We start from the raw sequence: 13,455 nt of genomic DNA, 5'->3' as shown, positions 1-13,455 counted from the left end.
ACAAAAACTATGCTGTTTGTCCTTTTTCATGTATTCTGCATCATCAGCAGGTGCAGATGCTAAGTTTGTGCCTTGCGGTTCAGCTTTGCCATGGCTCTTTTAGTACGCAGGATTTTGTTTTTCCACCATTAAATGCTTCCAACCAGAAATTACGGGTGAAAATTAACTTATAACAGGTATTTATTGTACACTGCCACTGGCCAATAAACTAAATAAAATAAAATAAAATAAACCAAACCATCAATTTGTCTACACATTTTCTTAATACATTTAAAAGTACAGATTTAGTGACAATTGACAATTGGCTGATTTGTGACAGAGCATCATCTGAGGACACCGAGGAGGAGAAATAGTAACAAAAAATAGGGATATTGTTCAGAATTAGCTGCTTTCCACTGTAGGAGTGCAGCTTCTTGACATGGAGGAGGGATAATGGGACATTTCAACCCACTTAATCTGGCCACCGTTGCAGTCTTTTCGCTGGCCTCGTCCAACGTGAGCAGTCTGTCGTGACGATCTGAGCTTAACAGGGTTAAAGGTGTCTCCTCCTTCTCTTATAAAACGGGAGCCTCCGGGCCATGTTCCTCGCAGGCGGATATCAGCAGGTGGACAGCAGCTAGGCAAACCAGCAACCTCAACATTGCAAGGTCTCTGTTTGGCAAGCCACTACTGATGCTTAACAATGTGAGGGGGCAAAATGTGGTCAAAGACAACCACATAGCCCAGAGGCCATACAGCCAGAAAAAAAGCCTTCAGTAACCTTCAGACAACCAGGACTGCGCACAATGGAAAGGGTGTAGGCTTTTCTATGCACAGCCAGTATCAGTTTTAAAAAGCAGAGCCACTGAAGTAAATGAGTAGTAGATGGGAGGAAGCCAGCAGGCATGACATTTTCTCCATTAAAAACTCATCTCTTATCCTGAGCCCAGATTGGAAATTAGGGCTCGGTGCTATTGAAAGGATTGGTACCTCAGAGGATTTGTGAGTTTGTACTCCACGTGAAAATGAAAACGTATTAGTGTGAAATAAGTTCCACGTTTTCACAACGAACAAAAGAGAAGCAAATGGAGAAATGGTTTTCTCTCCATCGCTGGAGGCGAGTGGGAAATTACCTCAGTCTGAATACCACTCTGCTGCTTTTTGACACAATAGGTGCTCAGATTTCTTAAAGCAGCCCACCAAAATCTCCTTATTCCACCAAAGTTAATACCCACCTTTGTAAATACCATTATAAGCGATTGATAATTTCCTAACAAAGAAAAACACTTTAAAGGGGACAAAATAAATAACACAAATCTTAGAATATTCAATCTTGGTGTTTGAAATTCAATTATTTAAACAGAAGAAAATTACAGCATAGATCTGAATGATCAGATCAACCAGATCTGATCAGTTTCAGTACTTCAAATATGTCAGCAGGAGGTGGGAGTGAAGGTGAAGGTGAAAAGCCAGAGATGTGAAACATCTGCTGGAGAAGGGAGGGAATGTAGCTACACACAAACAAACGAGCACACAGAAACCCCACAATAAAACTAACCCTGCTGACATTAAGTTTTCAAAACAACAGTAATTAAAATGGGAAAAAGGAAATATTGCAGTGACTCTCCCGCTTAATATAGAAAAACAAACCTGCGGTTTTAAAGCGGTGTTCAAATGGATGTCTTTCAGCCACTGTATGACTGTGCTCTCTGCTGGTTATAAGTGCTTAACTAAGTGACCTGCTGGGGTATTGACCTGCTAATCATGGAGCTTCAATAGGGAACAGGCAGCTTTTAAAGCAGCATCAAAAGCACAGCTGGAGACTATGAACCCAACCCCCTCTTTTTAAATATGCATATGCGTGTAGCCTTTTCCACACATCCTGCTGCAGCGCTGGTTTCATCTGTCCAGGTAAGGTAAGGCTTGGTTTTAAGCATTTGCATATACTGTTACGACTTCACACTGATAATTATTTTTAAACTTATATGGAAATTTTAGTGATTGTTCACTTAACTCAGGCTTTGTTTCTTACTACAGGCAGCTCTAGCCTTCACTTCACCACCCAAACTAATTGTCACTTGTTACTTAAATCCATTAGATCTTCATTTGTATCTTTTTGTGCACTCTGTCACATGAAATCTGCAATAACAGCACATTTTTTAAAAAACAACAACAACAAAAACATCTTTTAATGATGTTCATTAAAAAGTTAGCCTCAAAGTTTATGGGTGTAATTGCTTGGCATTGTGATTCATCCTTCGTGGCATTAAGCCATTTTTATTTTTACAAGCAACTAAAGCCAACTCAACATGAGACCCTTCTTTTGGAAGCCATATATTGCAACCTTTTGCATGGTTTACCCTTTGCTGCTTTTGTTCCCAACATACAATTTCAAACCCAATTTACGGAGCAAAACCGGCCCCTGTTTACACACTAACATGAAACATTGGCAGAGCAAATTAAGCAACCCACATCTTACAAGTCTGCTGACACACAGAGCATCCCTTGTCCCTTCAGGAGGTAAACATGCACCAAGCAGCATTCTTCATGCAATGAAATGTTTGTATTGCCAATATGTGAACTGACTGCAGCATAATCTAAAAAATTAGAGCTTCACAAACAGATCATCAGAGTTAGCAAGTAAGCTAATGTTAGCTACGATAATGTATAATAAACCTAGTTGTATAAAATGAAACCCTTATGCCAAATATTAATGTCAGTAAAACTGGGGCAAAACTACTTTTAGCCAGAAATCCGTGGAAGAAAAATACCAGCATGACTAAGGCGTAAGGAAGTCCTGTGACTGACTGACTGTTTACATTATTACAAATGTTACAAACAAACCATTGCCACATTCACGCAGCAAGGGACGGGATTTTTGGGATATTAATTTATGCAAAAAAATCTAATAGTTTATGCAGCTATTTTAATTCTAATCTAAAAGACACCCCGCCACTTATTTTTACTGTAGTCTGGTTTAATGTGCTATTAAAACATTAACAAAAATAAACCTATAAGCTGTTTGCCCACAAAAAAAAAAAAAAGAAAGAAACTGCTCAAATTTACCGTCCGTCAGACCAAGAAAAGCTGTTTTGTGTGGGACTCCTTTAAATAAGAACAAAAATGTGAAATATCATGCAGGCTACTCCAGGTGAAGCTAACATGTCACACTGATTTTAGAGCAGTCTGCTCTGGGGGACAATCTTTGGGCAATAATCCTAATACTATACTGCCAGCAGTGGAAATCAGAGAAGTATTTTTTTTGCCTGAAATGTCCAACCCTGAGGTTGCTTTATTGCTTGATATAGATACAGCCAATGTAACAAATAGGTCACAAAAGCTAAACCAGATAACTTCATCAGTTAATGTCATTCATGATACTAACTTGTGTACTGTGTCAAATAGTATTGAATTTAGCAGCATGCACATAACAGTGCAAAGTAAATGTGTATGTATGTATGACCCACAGCCCACAGTAGCAGCCAAGAGCAATACAACACTGGCTGTTAGCTATCAATCTGTAATCTCCCAGCACGTGCAGCTTTATCATTTCAAAGTCAATTTTGTCTTTATTATGCTAATAATCAAGAAATCACTATGGCGGTCTTTTTATTGCTTTGAAAACTAAGTACTCACAGGACAGCTTATAGAACTCCCTTTATAACTTGAAGTTATCAGTTCCTGTATCGTTTTATTAGGCTCTCGTATCTTTGTGGGGAAATGTTGACCGACTCTTCTTTACAGCTTAGCTTTATGCATACCTTAACGTCCCACAACAACATTTCAGCCCGACTGAGGTCTGCACTTTGGGCGATTGCAACACTTTTCTTTTTCAGCTATTCTGTTGTAAATTTGCTATTGTGTTTGGGATCATTTTCAGCCAAGCTATAGCTGTCTGACAGATGGCCTCACATTTGACTAGAATACTTTGGTACATAGAAGAATTCACAGCTCACTCCATGACTGCAAAGTGCTCAGGTCCTTAGACTGCAAAAAAGCCCGAGTTATCAACCATCAACCACTGCACTTAACAACTGGCATGAAGCACTGATATGTTGTGTTTGGTTTGGTTGGCACTGTGTATTATGGACAAACATCTCCAAATTGGCAAACATCTTGCAAGTTTGCACACCTAAGCCATGCTGCCATATTTGTTTCAGAAAAAAAGAGGCGTTCTTCAGGCAACCCTTTCATACAATTGCTCATTCTGTTTGTAACTACAATGTCACAAACTGGCTTATGTGCAGTTTTTCTGAGCATTACACAGTCTCAACTTCTGGTGAATTTCCTGAGATGTCCAGTCTGGAAAGATTGTCCCGCTGTGTTAAAACATGTCTGAATGTTCAGAGATTGGCAAACGGCTAAAGCGTCTGTTTTTACAGAGATGGTCATTCTGGCAGATGGTTAGTTAATCACGTGCAATTGATTAGCAGCACCTGGCTACTACTTACCCTCTTAATTCCTACTTCATAGAGTGAAAACGTTCCTTTTTCTCGTGACTACACATGAAAGCCAGTACATAAAACAGTCCGACATACTTCATGACAGTGTGTGTACGTCTCGTAACCATTTTGGCTGTATTGATACGTGCCATGTCAATATGCCAGCTATAGAATATTGGCTGCAATTCATTTAAAGGCTCTGGAAGCCATTAAAAAAAATAGTATAATTGTAGTTATCCAGAGAAGCTTTAACCTGGAGACAATAACCAAGCAGTTACACAGGTTCAGCCCATGTAACTGGTACCATGCCCACAGTCACGCATGCTGTGTTAACCACTGAACCCCTACCTGCTTATTTAATTGTAAGCCGCTCTGGAAACATTGTCTGCTAAATGCCAAGAATGTAAATAGCATGTTTACTCACAGCTAGAACAACAGAGTCTCGCTGTTATGGAAAGAAAACTCATTTTGTTAAGAACACCCACAACTAATCCCCTGCCTAACAAATCATGTAACCCTCTCCCAGCGCTCGCTAAAATAAAATCAGCCCTTACTCAATTTCTTTACCCATAACATGCTCATTAAGAATCCTTCTGAGGACAAAGTAATATTGCAAGAATATCAAGGCCTTGACCTCTGTTCTTCTCAGAATATGTAGCTTCTAGATTTAGTTCTGCACTTATAGACTGGGGCTGCCATTTCATCTAGAAGGTAGAGCCCATGAACTATATCTTTTTTTTTTTTTTTTAACGATACAATTACAGGCTGACTACTTAACCCCTATGAGCTATCTCACTGTGAACTGCTGTGATAAGTTTCTAAAATCTGATGTCTAATGAGGCCTGACTGCCTGCCTGGAGTTTGAGTGTAAATCACAGATAAGGTTGTCTGGGTGGTTAATGTGTGAGCCAGTATAGCCTTTAGAGAGACACACATACACAAGCACACACATTCCCTCACTTATCTCATTTCCTATGTGCCTTCTACACCTGCCAGTGATAGGAGACCAGTGTAACCACTAAGATCAACTCAGAAACTCCCCTCAAAACACAAACCTCATTAAATATTTATCAAATACTGCAGAAACCCCAGTAGCACTCAAAGACATTTTAACTCTACCTGGAAGTCCATTTTGGACGTAATTCAAAAGTCAGTAATTAAGAGTTATAAATGAGCTATAAATGGAAATTTTGATATTAAGGGATTGCATATATCACTCACATGTGCCAATCAGTTTGAAGTGGTGCATGTAACCATATCTATATTAGGTTTTGTAGTTTAATTACAGATACTGCGTTATCTGTAAAACCAAGGTTGTATAAAGTGGGTTTAAATTTACTTTAAAATACTAATGAAGCAAATGTGGCTTATCCTCCTTAAGTGATGCACACTCAAAATAAAGATTACAATTCCCTCCCTTAAATAAAGACTACTCTTTTTTAAGCAAGTTCGCAGAATTGCTATTCATTTATTTTATTTAGTTTTTTAAGTAAAGCCAAGCTATCTGTTTTTACACCATTATGCAAACTCACCATCTCCAAAACAACAATAGCAGCTAAAAGGATCATGAAATTGATTGAACTTAAAAGGAGGAGTGAGTGGAAAAAGCCATATGGCCTGATCAGCAATATGAGCGACAATGCAAAGCGTTACATTTACAAGTTGAACACCAGCTGTGTTGCCAAGCTTTGGCCAGCGACAATGAAAGTAGCTAGAAAACTGCTGACATAACCCACATGATATGCCACACAGTTCGGCAATCTGAGACGACCTCAGCAACAAGCTACATCTCATCTACTTGATCTACCTCACGTGACTTCGCTGAAGCAAAACACACAGGTGCCTCGCTCCAAAGGACGGGACAAAGGACTGAGAATGACAAGAGACTCAAGCAAGCAGCAAGCTCCAGGGTTAAAAAGTTAAGCCATTGTGTAGTGGCCGCTTGAGACCATCTTCAAGAGTCACTCCCAACAGACTCCAATGTCCAGCTCGTTCATTTGTACCCAAATATGGTTTTAATTAGAGCTGGGCGATAGAACGATAACGATATGTATTATGAAATAACGTTTTCTCGATAGAAAAATTAAACTATTGCGATAGGCCTCATCTCTCTTGTTCTCTTAAAAAAAAAAAAGAAGAACAGCCAATCCAAATTAAGTAGCGCAGAGCCGAACCAATCACAGCTGCAGCGTCACGTCACGTGACTTGTTACGTACAGCACAAGTGCCAAGCCGCACATGTGTATTTGTTTGGGAAGCAGCCAGCCGCCGTGCCGCCTGGGTAATGGAGGAAATGAGTGTGCCGACTAGAGAAAAATCTACCGAGAGCGTGACCGAAGGTTACCGAAGAGAAAACAGATGATGGTTCCAATGCCGGAGAGATTGTCGAACGGAAGAGCCATAGAAGTTCCGTAGTGTGAAGGTATTTCGGCTATTTCAAGTCTGACAAAAAAACAGAGTAGCGCGCACTGTAAATTGTGCCGAACGCAAGTCCGGAAATCCAATAAACCACTGTATGCTCAATCTCTGACCAAAAGTGCTAATTCGTCATTCGGCTTTTGTTAGACTAAAGTTATATATATATATATAATTGCACCTAGGATTTGAAGAATGTTCCGGTAGCATCTTTATTTTAAAACTGTTTGAAAAGCTAAGCTATACAACAAGGAGAGATTGAGAATTTCCTTTTAGATCTCAGTTTATTTGATATTGACAAAAGTTAGTCAATTTTGTCTGTTCTTCTGTAAAACAAACTAAGATTTATTTTTAGAATTAATATTTTGTTTCTAAGTGGAATTGACAATTTAGTAGTCTGTTTTGTTTGTTCTATTTTGAAACGTAAACGCTTTAGCGGCTGCCTTTTGTGTAGTTTGCAATATTTGCCTTTATTTATCTGAAAAAGTCTCATGTTCCTTAAGTACATCTACCCTGTTGAACTTATTATGGGAAATAAATATTTAAATCAAAACAAGCTGCTGATTATTTCACATTTTACTTGTGAGCAACGGCACATTTAAATCTTACAAATATAGTTATTTGGCTTATATCGTGATATATATCGTTATCGCCTGAAATGAAAAAAACATATCGTGATATGAACAAATCTTATATCGCCCAGCTCTAGTTTTAATACGTCCAAACGTGCTCACTTCGTGCTCCAAAAATCAACATAGCAATGATCAAAATGCTCACACTGAGCATCACAATGGCTATGTCCGTCATTTAGAAACAGTGTCTCGCCACATGTTTTCGCCAGATATTTTACTCCAGCAGACAACTGCACAGAAATTTGTAATGATTAGCATACAGCACCTTGAGCTATTGTTTTATGTAGTCACAAATGCAAAAAACTCTCTACGCAAAGGATATCAGGGGCAACATACTCAACCTGGACAACCTGGTTGTCTTTGAGAGTGTTCATCTATTTATCTCTGTAACGTTGACATAGTAACAGGTGGTTAAGATACCTATGTACTTCAAAGCTACACAACACTAGGTTAGGGTATTCCTGATGTGTATCTCTTCAAAAATGAATGGATCAAAGAAGAAACTTCCAGGAGTGAAAGGTTTTATTCTGACTGAAGCCACAGTGCTTAAATGTTATTTAAAACATTTATTTTAAAAAAAGATGTGTTTGGAAGAATACTTTTATGCTGTCTTGTAATATTTCTTGTCATTCACATCCTACTCGGTTATGTGGGTCTATTTTCTTTCTTTTTCATCATCAGTGTGTCAACATGCAAAATGATGACCTCAGACATAGAAGCGGACAGTAAAAACAGTATCGACCATTTTCCAGTCAGCAAACATTAAACATTTAGTTCATTTGCATGCAGTCCAGTATGCTCTCCACTATCTGGTCCTGCACACCCACGCAGCTGTTTTCAGTAGTTCCTGTTAATTAGACCTGTTATCAGGTGGAGAGGTGGAAATCAAGAACTGACATTCCAGGCATTATATGAGGTCATCAAACCATGTAAACAAATATTGATAAAGAATTACGGTTTCCCGGCTTAACGGGTTCAACAGATCGAGCGCCTTCACCACCACACCTACGCAGCACGTGAATGCAGAAGCGTTAAAAGAAAAAATAATTATGTGAACTGGAACAACAGCTTTGCTGCTAGTGTTGTGTGATTATGTGATACTTACATATAATGGAGCTTGCTGTGGATTGAGTTTCATGTCCCTGGACACTGTAAAAAGAAGAACAAATTAAGGGTTACAACTCTAATTAGGCATCTATATTGTAATATAAAACAAAATCATGTCTTAAAGCGGTACTAAAACCTGTCTGGCCATTAGGGGCACCACAGCAAGCTGTAAACACAATAGTATCCTATCAACAATTTGTAAAACCGATATTTATATTGTATTACAGGCACTAAGCAAAATTAGCATATATTGACATCTAGACTCTGGTGGGTCTAAAATTGACTTTGTGTTTAGCTCTGTTTTGCTTCACTTTTTACTCGTGCAGGCTGCCTACGTATATTAACAAATGCCTAAATATATGTGGCGACCAGGTCAGTGTTATCCATACACTAAATTATTTGTGGCAGCAACCTCGACTGCCATGTATTGATTTTTAGATCTCCTTACTATTTAAAAGGGTACGGTTTTATTCCAGTGCTGAGCTGCATCCAAGGCAACAATTTTGCTCAGCTTCTTCTTGACCTGCTCTCACACACATACACAAATACAGACTGACACATTGACTTTCTGTGAATAGTTCTTCTTTGTAGTGCACACAATCTGAATGCATTACCATGCACGGATGGAAGGATTATTATTGGTCTTTCTCCACATAGCGACAGGTGACATCATCATAAAAGACACAGGTTTGTTCAAAACTGGTACATCAAAGTCTGACAATGCTCTTACTCCTCAAATAAGTTATTAACATGTTTATGCCAAGAAAGAAAGAAAGAAAGTGGGTGGGTGGGCATTAAAAACTAAAACAGAACTCACTTCCATAACCATATTACCTTCAATAATCTACAGTCAAGTGTGTCAAATAAGGAGCCAAGCAGTCAGGTCGGATATGGTTTGAGGAGATTAGCACTCTGTTATTAACTGTTAATAACTAGACCTGCAATCAAATATTGCTAAAGTTATTTAACTCAGACGCTCAGGGCTTACTGAGATCCAGACATAGTCTGAACCAGAGCTTTTAACTAAACAGAGTCCATAAAGTGTCCAGGAGAATATCCAAAAGTCCAACCAGTGTGACAGCTTACCACTTAAATTATTTATTTCAGTATTTCCATGCTTCAGCCAGCACTGATGTGGCAGCTAAAGCAAATGAGGGTCAGAAAAAGATATCTATAGCTAACATGAGGAGGAGGACGGCAGCCAGCATGCCGCTGTGGGAGAGCCAGAAAGGGCAGAAGCAGCAGATGAGATAGGCACGCACTGAAAACGCCTCCTTGCTGCAGCTGGTAATTATCCTCTGAGGGTTCATCAGTACAAGCGACATCTTTCACTTTATAGAGTAATTTAGTCCAAATGAGAAACTGCTCAGAGGAAGAACTATACGCTGCCTGCCCAGACAAAGGTAGGTGTGAGCTTGTGTAAACATATAATGGAGGCCTTTAGCTTTTACTCAGCCTGATATTTCCCTAGGGTATTGACAAATACCAAACAAATGATTCATCAGGTGGCCAGAAACTCAACTTCACATGAATGCCTTTACTCCTCCATGCTCACTGGTTGTATAAATAAGCAAATATTTTCTAACGTGTCAGCCATAACAACTTAATGACTTGATAATGTATCAGTCGCAGCTCCAGAGCTTGCCGCACAGTTCAAAAGGGACAGAAGATAATTAAATAATGAAGATTACGACATGTAAGCTTAGTGGGGTTTTGTTTATTACCCTTTTAGAAAATCCTTTAAGTCTGTGTCAGACAAATACATATCCAGAAAATCATACTGAAAATTAATTATTGACAAATTTGTTACATTGACATTGCTTACTTTTGAAAAAGCCAACAAAATGCAATATGGAATAAACACTTTATTTCCCAAAACATTAGAATATTATATATCTGAAAAAAATGAAAAAAAATTATATTAATGTGTAAGACCCTTTCCTTCCTTAGGCCCTCCTTTTGCACAGTACAGACATTCATTATTAATAGAGAACATGGGCTACAGGGAATACATGTGTAATATATATGCCTGATTAAATAAAATCCCAATTTATAAAACAGGCTAAAAAATAACTTAATTCCAGTACTGGTTATTTATTTATTTATTTGATTAAAATCTCTTTGGGGTGTCAAAAATTACTTTATGCAGAAAAGACCCTCGTAGCTAGAACATTAAACCCTATACATATTTTGCAGTACTTTGGAAAATGCTAGCAAACTGCCACTGGGACTACTCTATCCTACTGATGCTTGCTAACTGAAATATTCTGGATACTGGAACAGGAAGCATGTACAGCAGCTCTTCAGAACATTGCTGTGGACAAGGTGGCAGTTAAGCTTGGCTCTGGCGGTTGTCCCAATACTCGGTGGGAGGTTAAGAGTACAGAACAGACACACACTGGATCACACGTGGGTTCCTGCCTCCTCTTATCACTGATTAGTCCCTCACTAAAAAATAAATAAAGCAAGAAAAGTAAACCACCAATATATTTTGACGTTTAGTTCTTTTACAAGGATTTGTATGATCAGTTAGCAGGATTTATCAGCTTATGTTCACATTCGATTCCTCACTCCCACTCGAGGATGCGGGCCTCAAAGCCTTTCTCTGGGCGCAAGGTCAGAGGCAGTGGGTGTGTAATTACATCCAAACAAATGCATAACAGCTTTAGACTTGAGGATGAATGGATTTGAAACCTTTGTGTTGAACTTTCTTGTGGAGATATTGGGCTGCTTGTGTTCATCAGTGAGTCAAGGGACTGGTCACTTTTGAGACCACTCTCCTTGGTTATTTGCAGAGAAAATTTTCTCTTTTGTTTGCTGTTCTTTGGCACCAAAACAAGTCATTGCTGCAGGCCTGCAGTGGTCAACAGTGCATTAATCACATGAACCTCACAGCGGGGGAGGCAGCGTCAAAAAAGGCCAAGACCTAATGAGTTCAGCAGAGAACTCCAAAGGAATCTATGCTGGACTCAACAGAGCGCTCAAGTGCAGCGAGACCAATTCACTTTCTGTAGCCCAAACCAAACTATTTTCCACTTTTTCTTCTAAATAAATAGGCTTGAACTAGAATTAGGCAGATCAGGTAAGGGGATAATCAGTAGCTCTAATAATACTCTGGAGCCTAATCCTCTTGCCTTAAGTGCACTGGGCCAGAGACCAGCTTCCTCACTCACCACATGCACAACTTTGACTGATAAGACTCTCACGTAATGTCCTCAACAGTCCCACTGCTTCTTTTATATTTTCATATTTGGAACATTTGTCGTCTCCTAGTGCTCTTTTTATAACTACTCCAGGCACGGCATGGGTAGGAGTCTTTACTCAAGGACGTTTCAACAGGGCAGACTGACAGCTTTATTGACTTGTGCAGCCAGTGGGTCCTTGTTATTTTGCTAATGTGATATCTAAGTGACCGCTGACTTAACTCAGTGCACAACACAACAATATCTGGTTGGAAGCAGAGGCTGTGCTACATTCACATTTTTCACTACTGAGGACAGAGATGATAACACTTACTCATCCAAATGCAGGTTTGTGTGCCCTTTATCAGCTGTGTCGTGCTTTACATTTGCGACGCCTTCACACCTGGCAGCCGCACACAGCAGCTTATTTTGCTCACTTCTTCAAATTCATTAAGGGGGCCAAAAGTCCTTGTGACACCCTGATTTTGCCAGCCAGTTATGGTAAATGTTCTTTTCCAAGAAAAAGCTCTTGTTAGGCTCTTGTTTTGTTTTAAATCAATCTTTAACATCTACAGATCTCAACAACAAACAGAATAAGTGGCCGTTCGTCTGTTTAGAGCGAGAGTGCATTAAGCAGCAGTAAACTAGTAAAACAGTTCAAGCTTACAAATATTTAGTTAAGAGAGAAAATAAAACAAGTGAGTAATCGGAGTACAAAAGTTAAGCACACTATCTAAATGCACTTTGGCCATTTCCCTTTTGAAAAAAAAGCCAAGCTAAACGCTGGGTAGTGATATGGCCATCCACCTCATTCCATACTCTGGCCACTTCTGTTTTTGAGTTCTTTATTCCTGATATAATGTAGAGCTGTGAACACCAAATAAAAGGAAATTGACAAAGATCTACTGCATCATCTCAGGATGTAATTGCTCCACCGTCTGCCTAGAGTTCATGGAGGGGCCTTTATTATTACACCAGACCTCCAGAACTTCCTCTTGGGTGATTTTTCATCTTGTCACGGCAACTAACTTCAGCTTCATGACTGACAGGCAGCACACACAGAAACACAAACCCACTAACCAATACTTGTCGGTTAGTATGTTTGTAAATAATTTCCAAGTAATAAGTTACATGTCACCAGACCAAAGGTGGGAGATATGCTGATGCCATACTCTGCCATAACAGATTTACAATACTGTCATTACTTTGAGAAACACACACACTCAGGCACGCACACACTTAGGTTTTAAATAAACTGTTAAATGATTGTCCCTGCCACTGATTACCTTTATTAACAAAAGCGTTCACCTTTAAGGACTTTTGGATAACATGATCTGTCCTGAAGAACAGTGAAGCCTGGGCCTTAAAACTAATGGTTATAAACAGTGGGTCCGTTTGCCTGTATTTATATCTCAAGACAAAACATCAAGAGGAAAGATTAAACAAATTCTGAACAGGTTGATGGATCACAGCCTGTCAGGGGCTTACAGAACTCACAGATGGTAACAACCTGCGTTTAGCACACAGGCTACACTCCACTGGTTAGTTACTATATTCAAAGTCGTAGCTAAACTCAAAACTTTAAGTACAAAAAGTACCCAGTTTTTGCTTAAGGTAGAGTAAAAACACCACATTGAAGAAATACTAGATTAGAGTTAATATCCATTGTATGGCTTATGTATTTGTGGTATGTCAGATG

The 13,455-nt window shown here is 39.1% G+C and overlaps 1 protein-coding gene across 7 annotated transcripts in view; it reads right to left on the bottom strand.

Moving 5' to 3' along the window:
• The window catches only part of akap13a (A-kinase anchoring protein 13a), a 124,143-nt gene that overhangs the window by 96,067 nt on the left and 14,621 nt on the right, over nucleotides 1-13,455 (bottom strand). For all 7 annotated transcript variants that reach the window (XM_085157923.1, XM_085158239.1, XM_085158161.1 and 4 more), the window contains exon 2: nucleotides 8,573-8,616. In XM_085157923.1, the coding sequence (XP_085014049.1) occupies nucleotides 8,573-8,605 (33 nt within the window). In that variant the 5' untranslated portion in view covers nucleotides 8,606-8,616. The remainder of the gene's footprint in view (nucleotides 1-8,572; nucleotides 8,617-13,455) is intronic.

Source organism: Neolamprologus multifasciatus, chromosome 1 (assembly GCF_963576455.1).
Source record: "Neolamprologus multifasciatus chromosome 1, fNeoMul1.2, whole genome shotgun sequence".
NCBI classification, from domain to species: Eukaryota; Metazoa; Chordata; class Actinopteri; order Cichliformes; family Cichlidae; genus Neolamprologus; species Neolamprologus multifasciatus.
The sequence above is the reverse complement of the archived record's forward strand: the minus strand, read 5'-3'. Positions and strand labels throughout refer to the sequence as shown.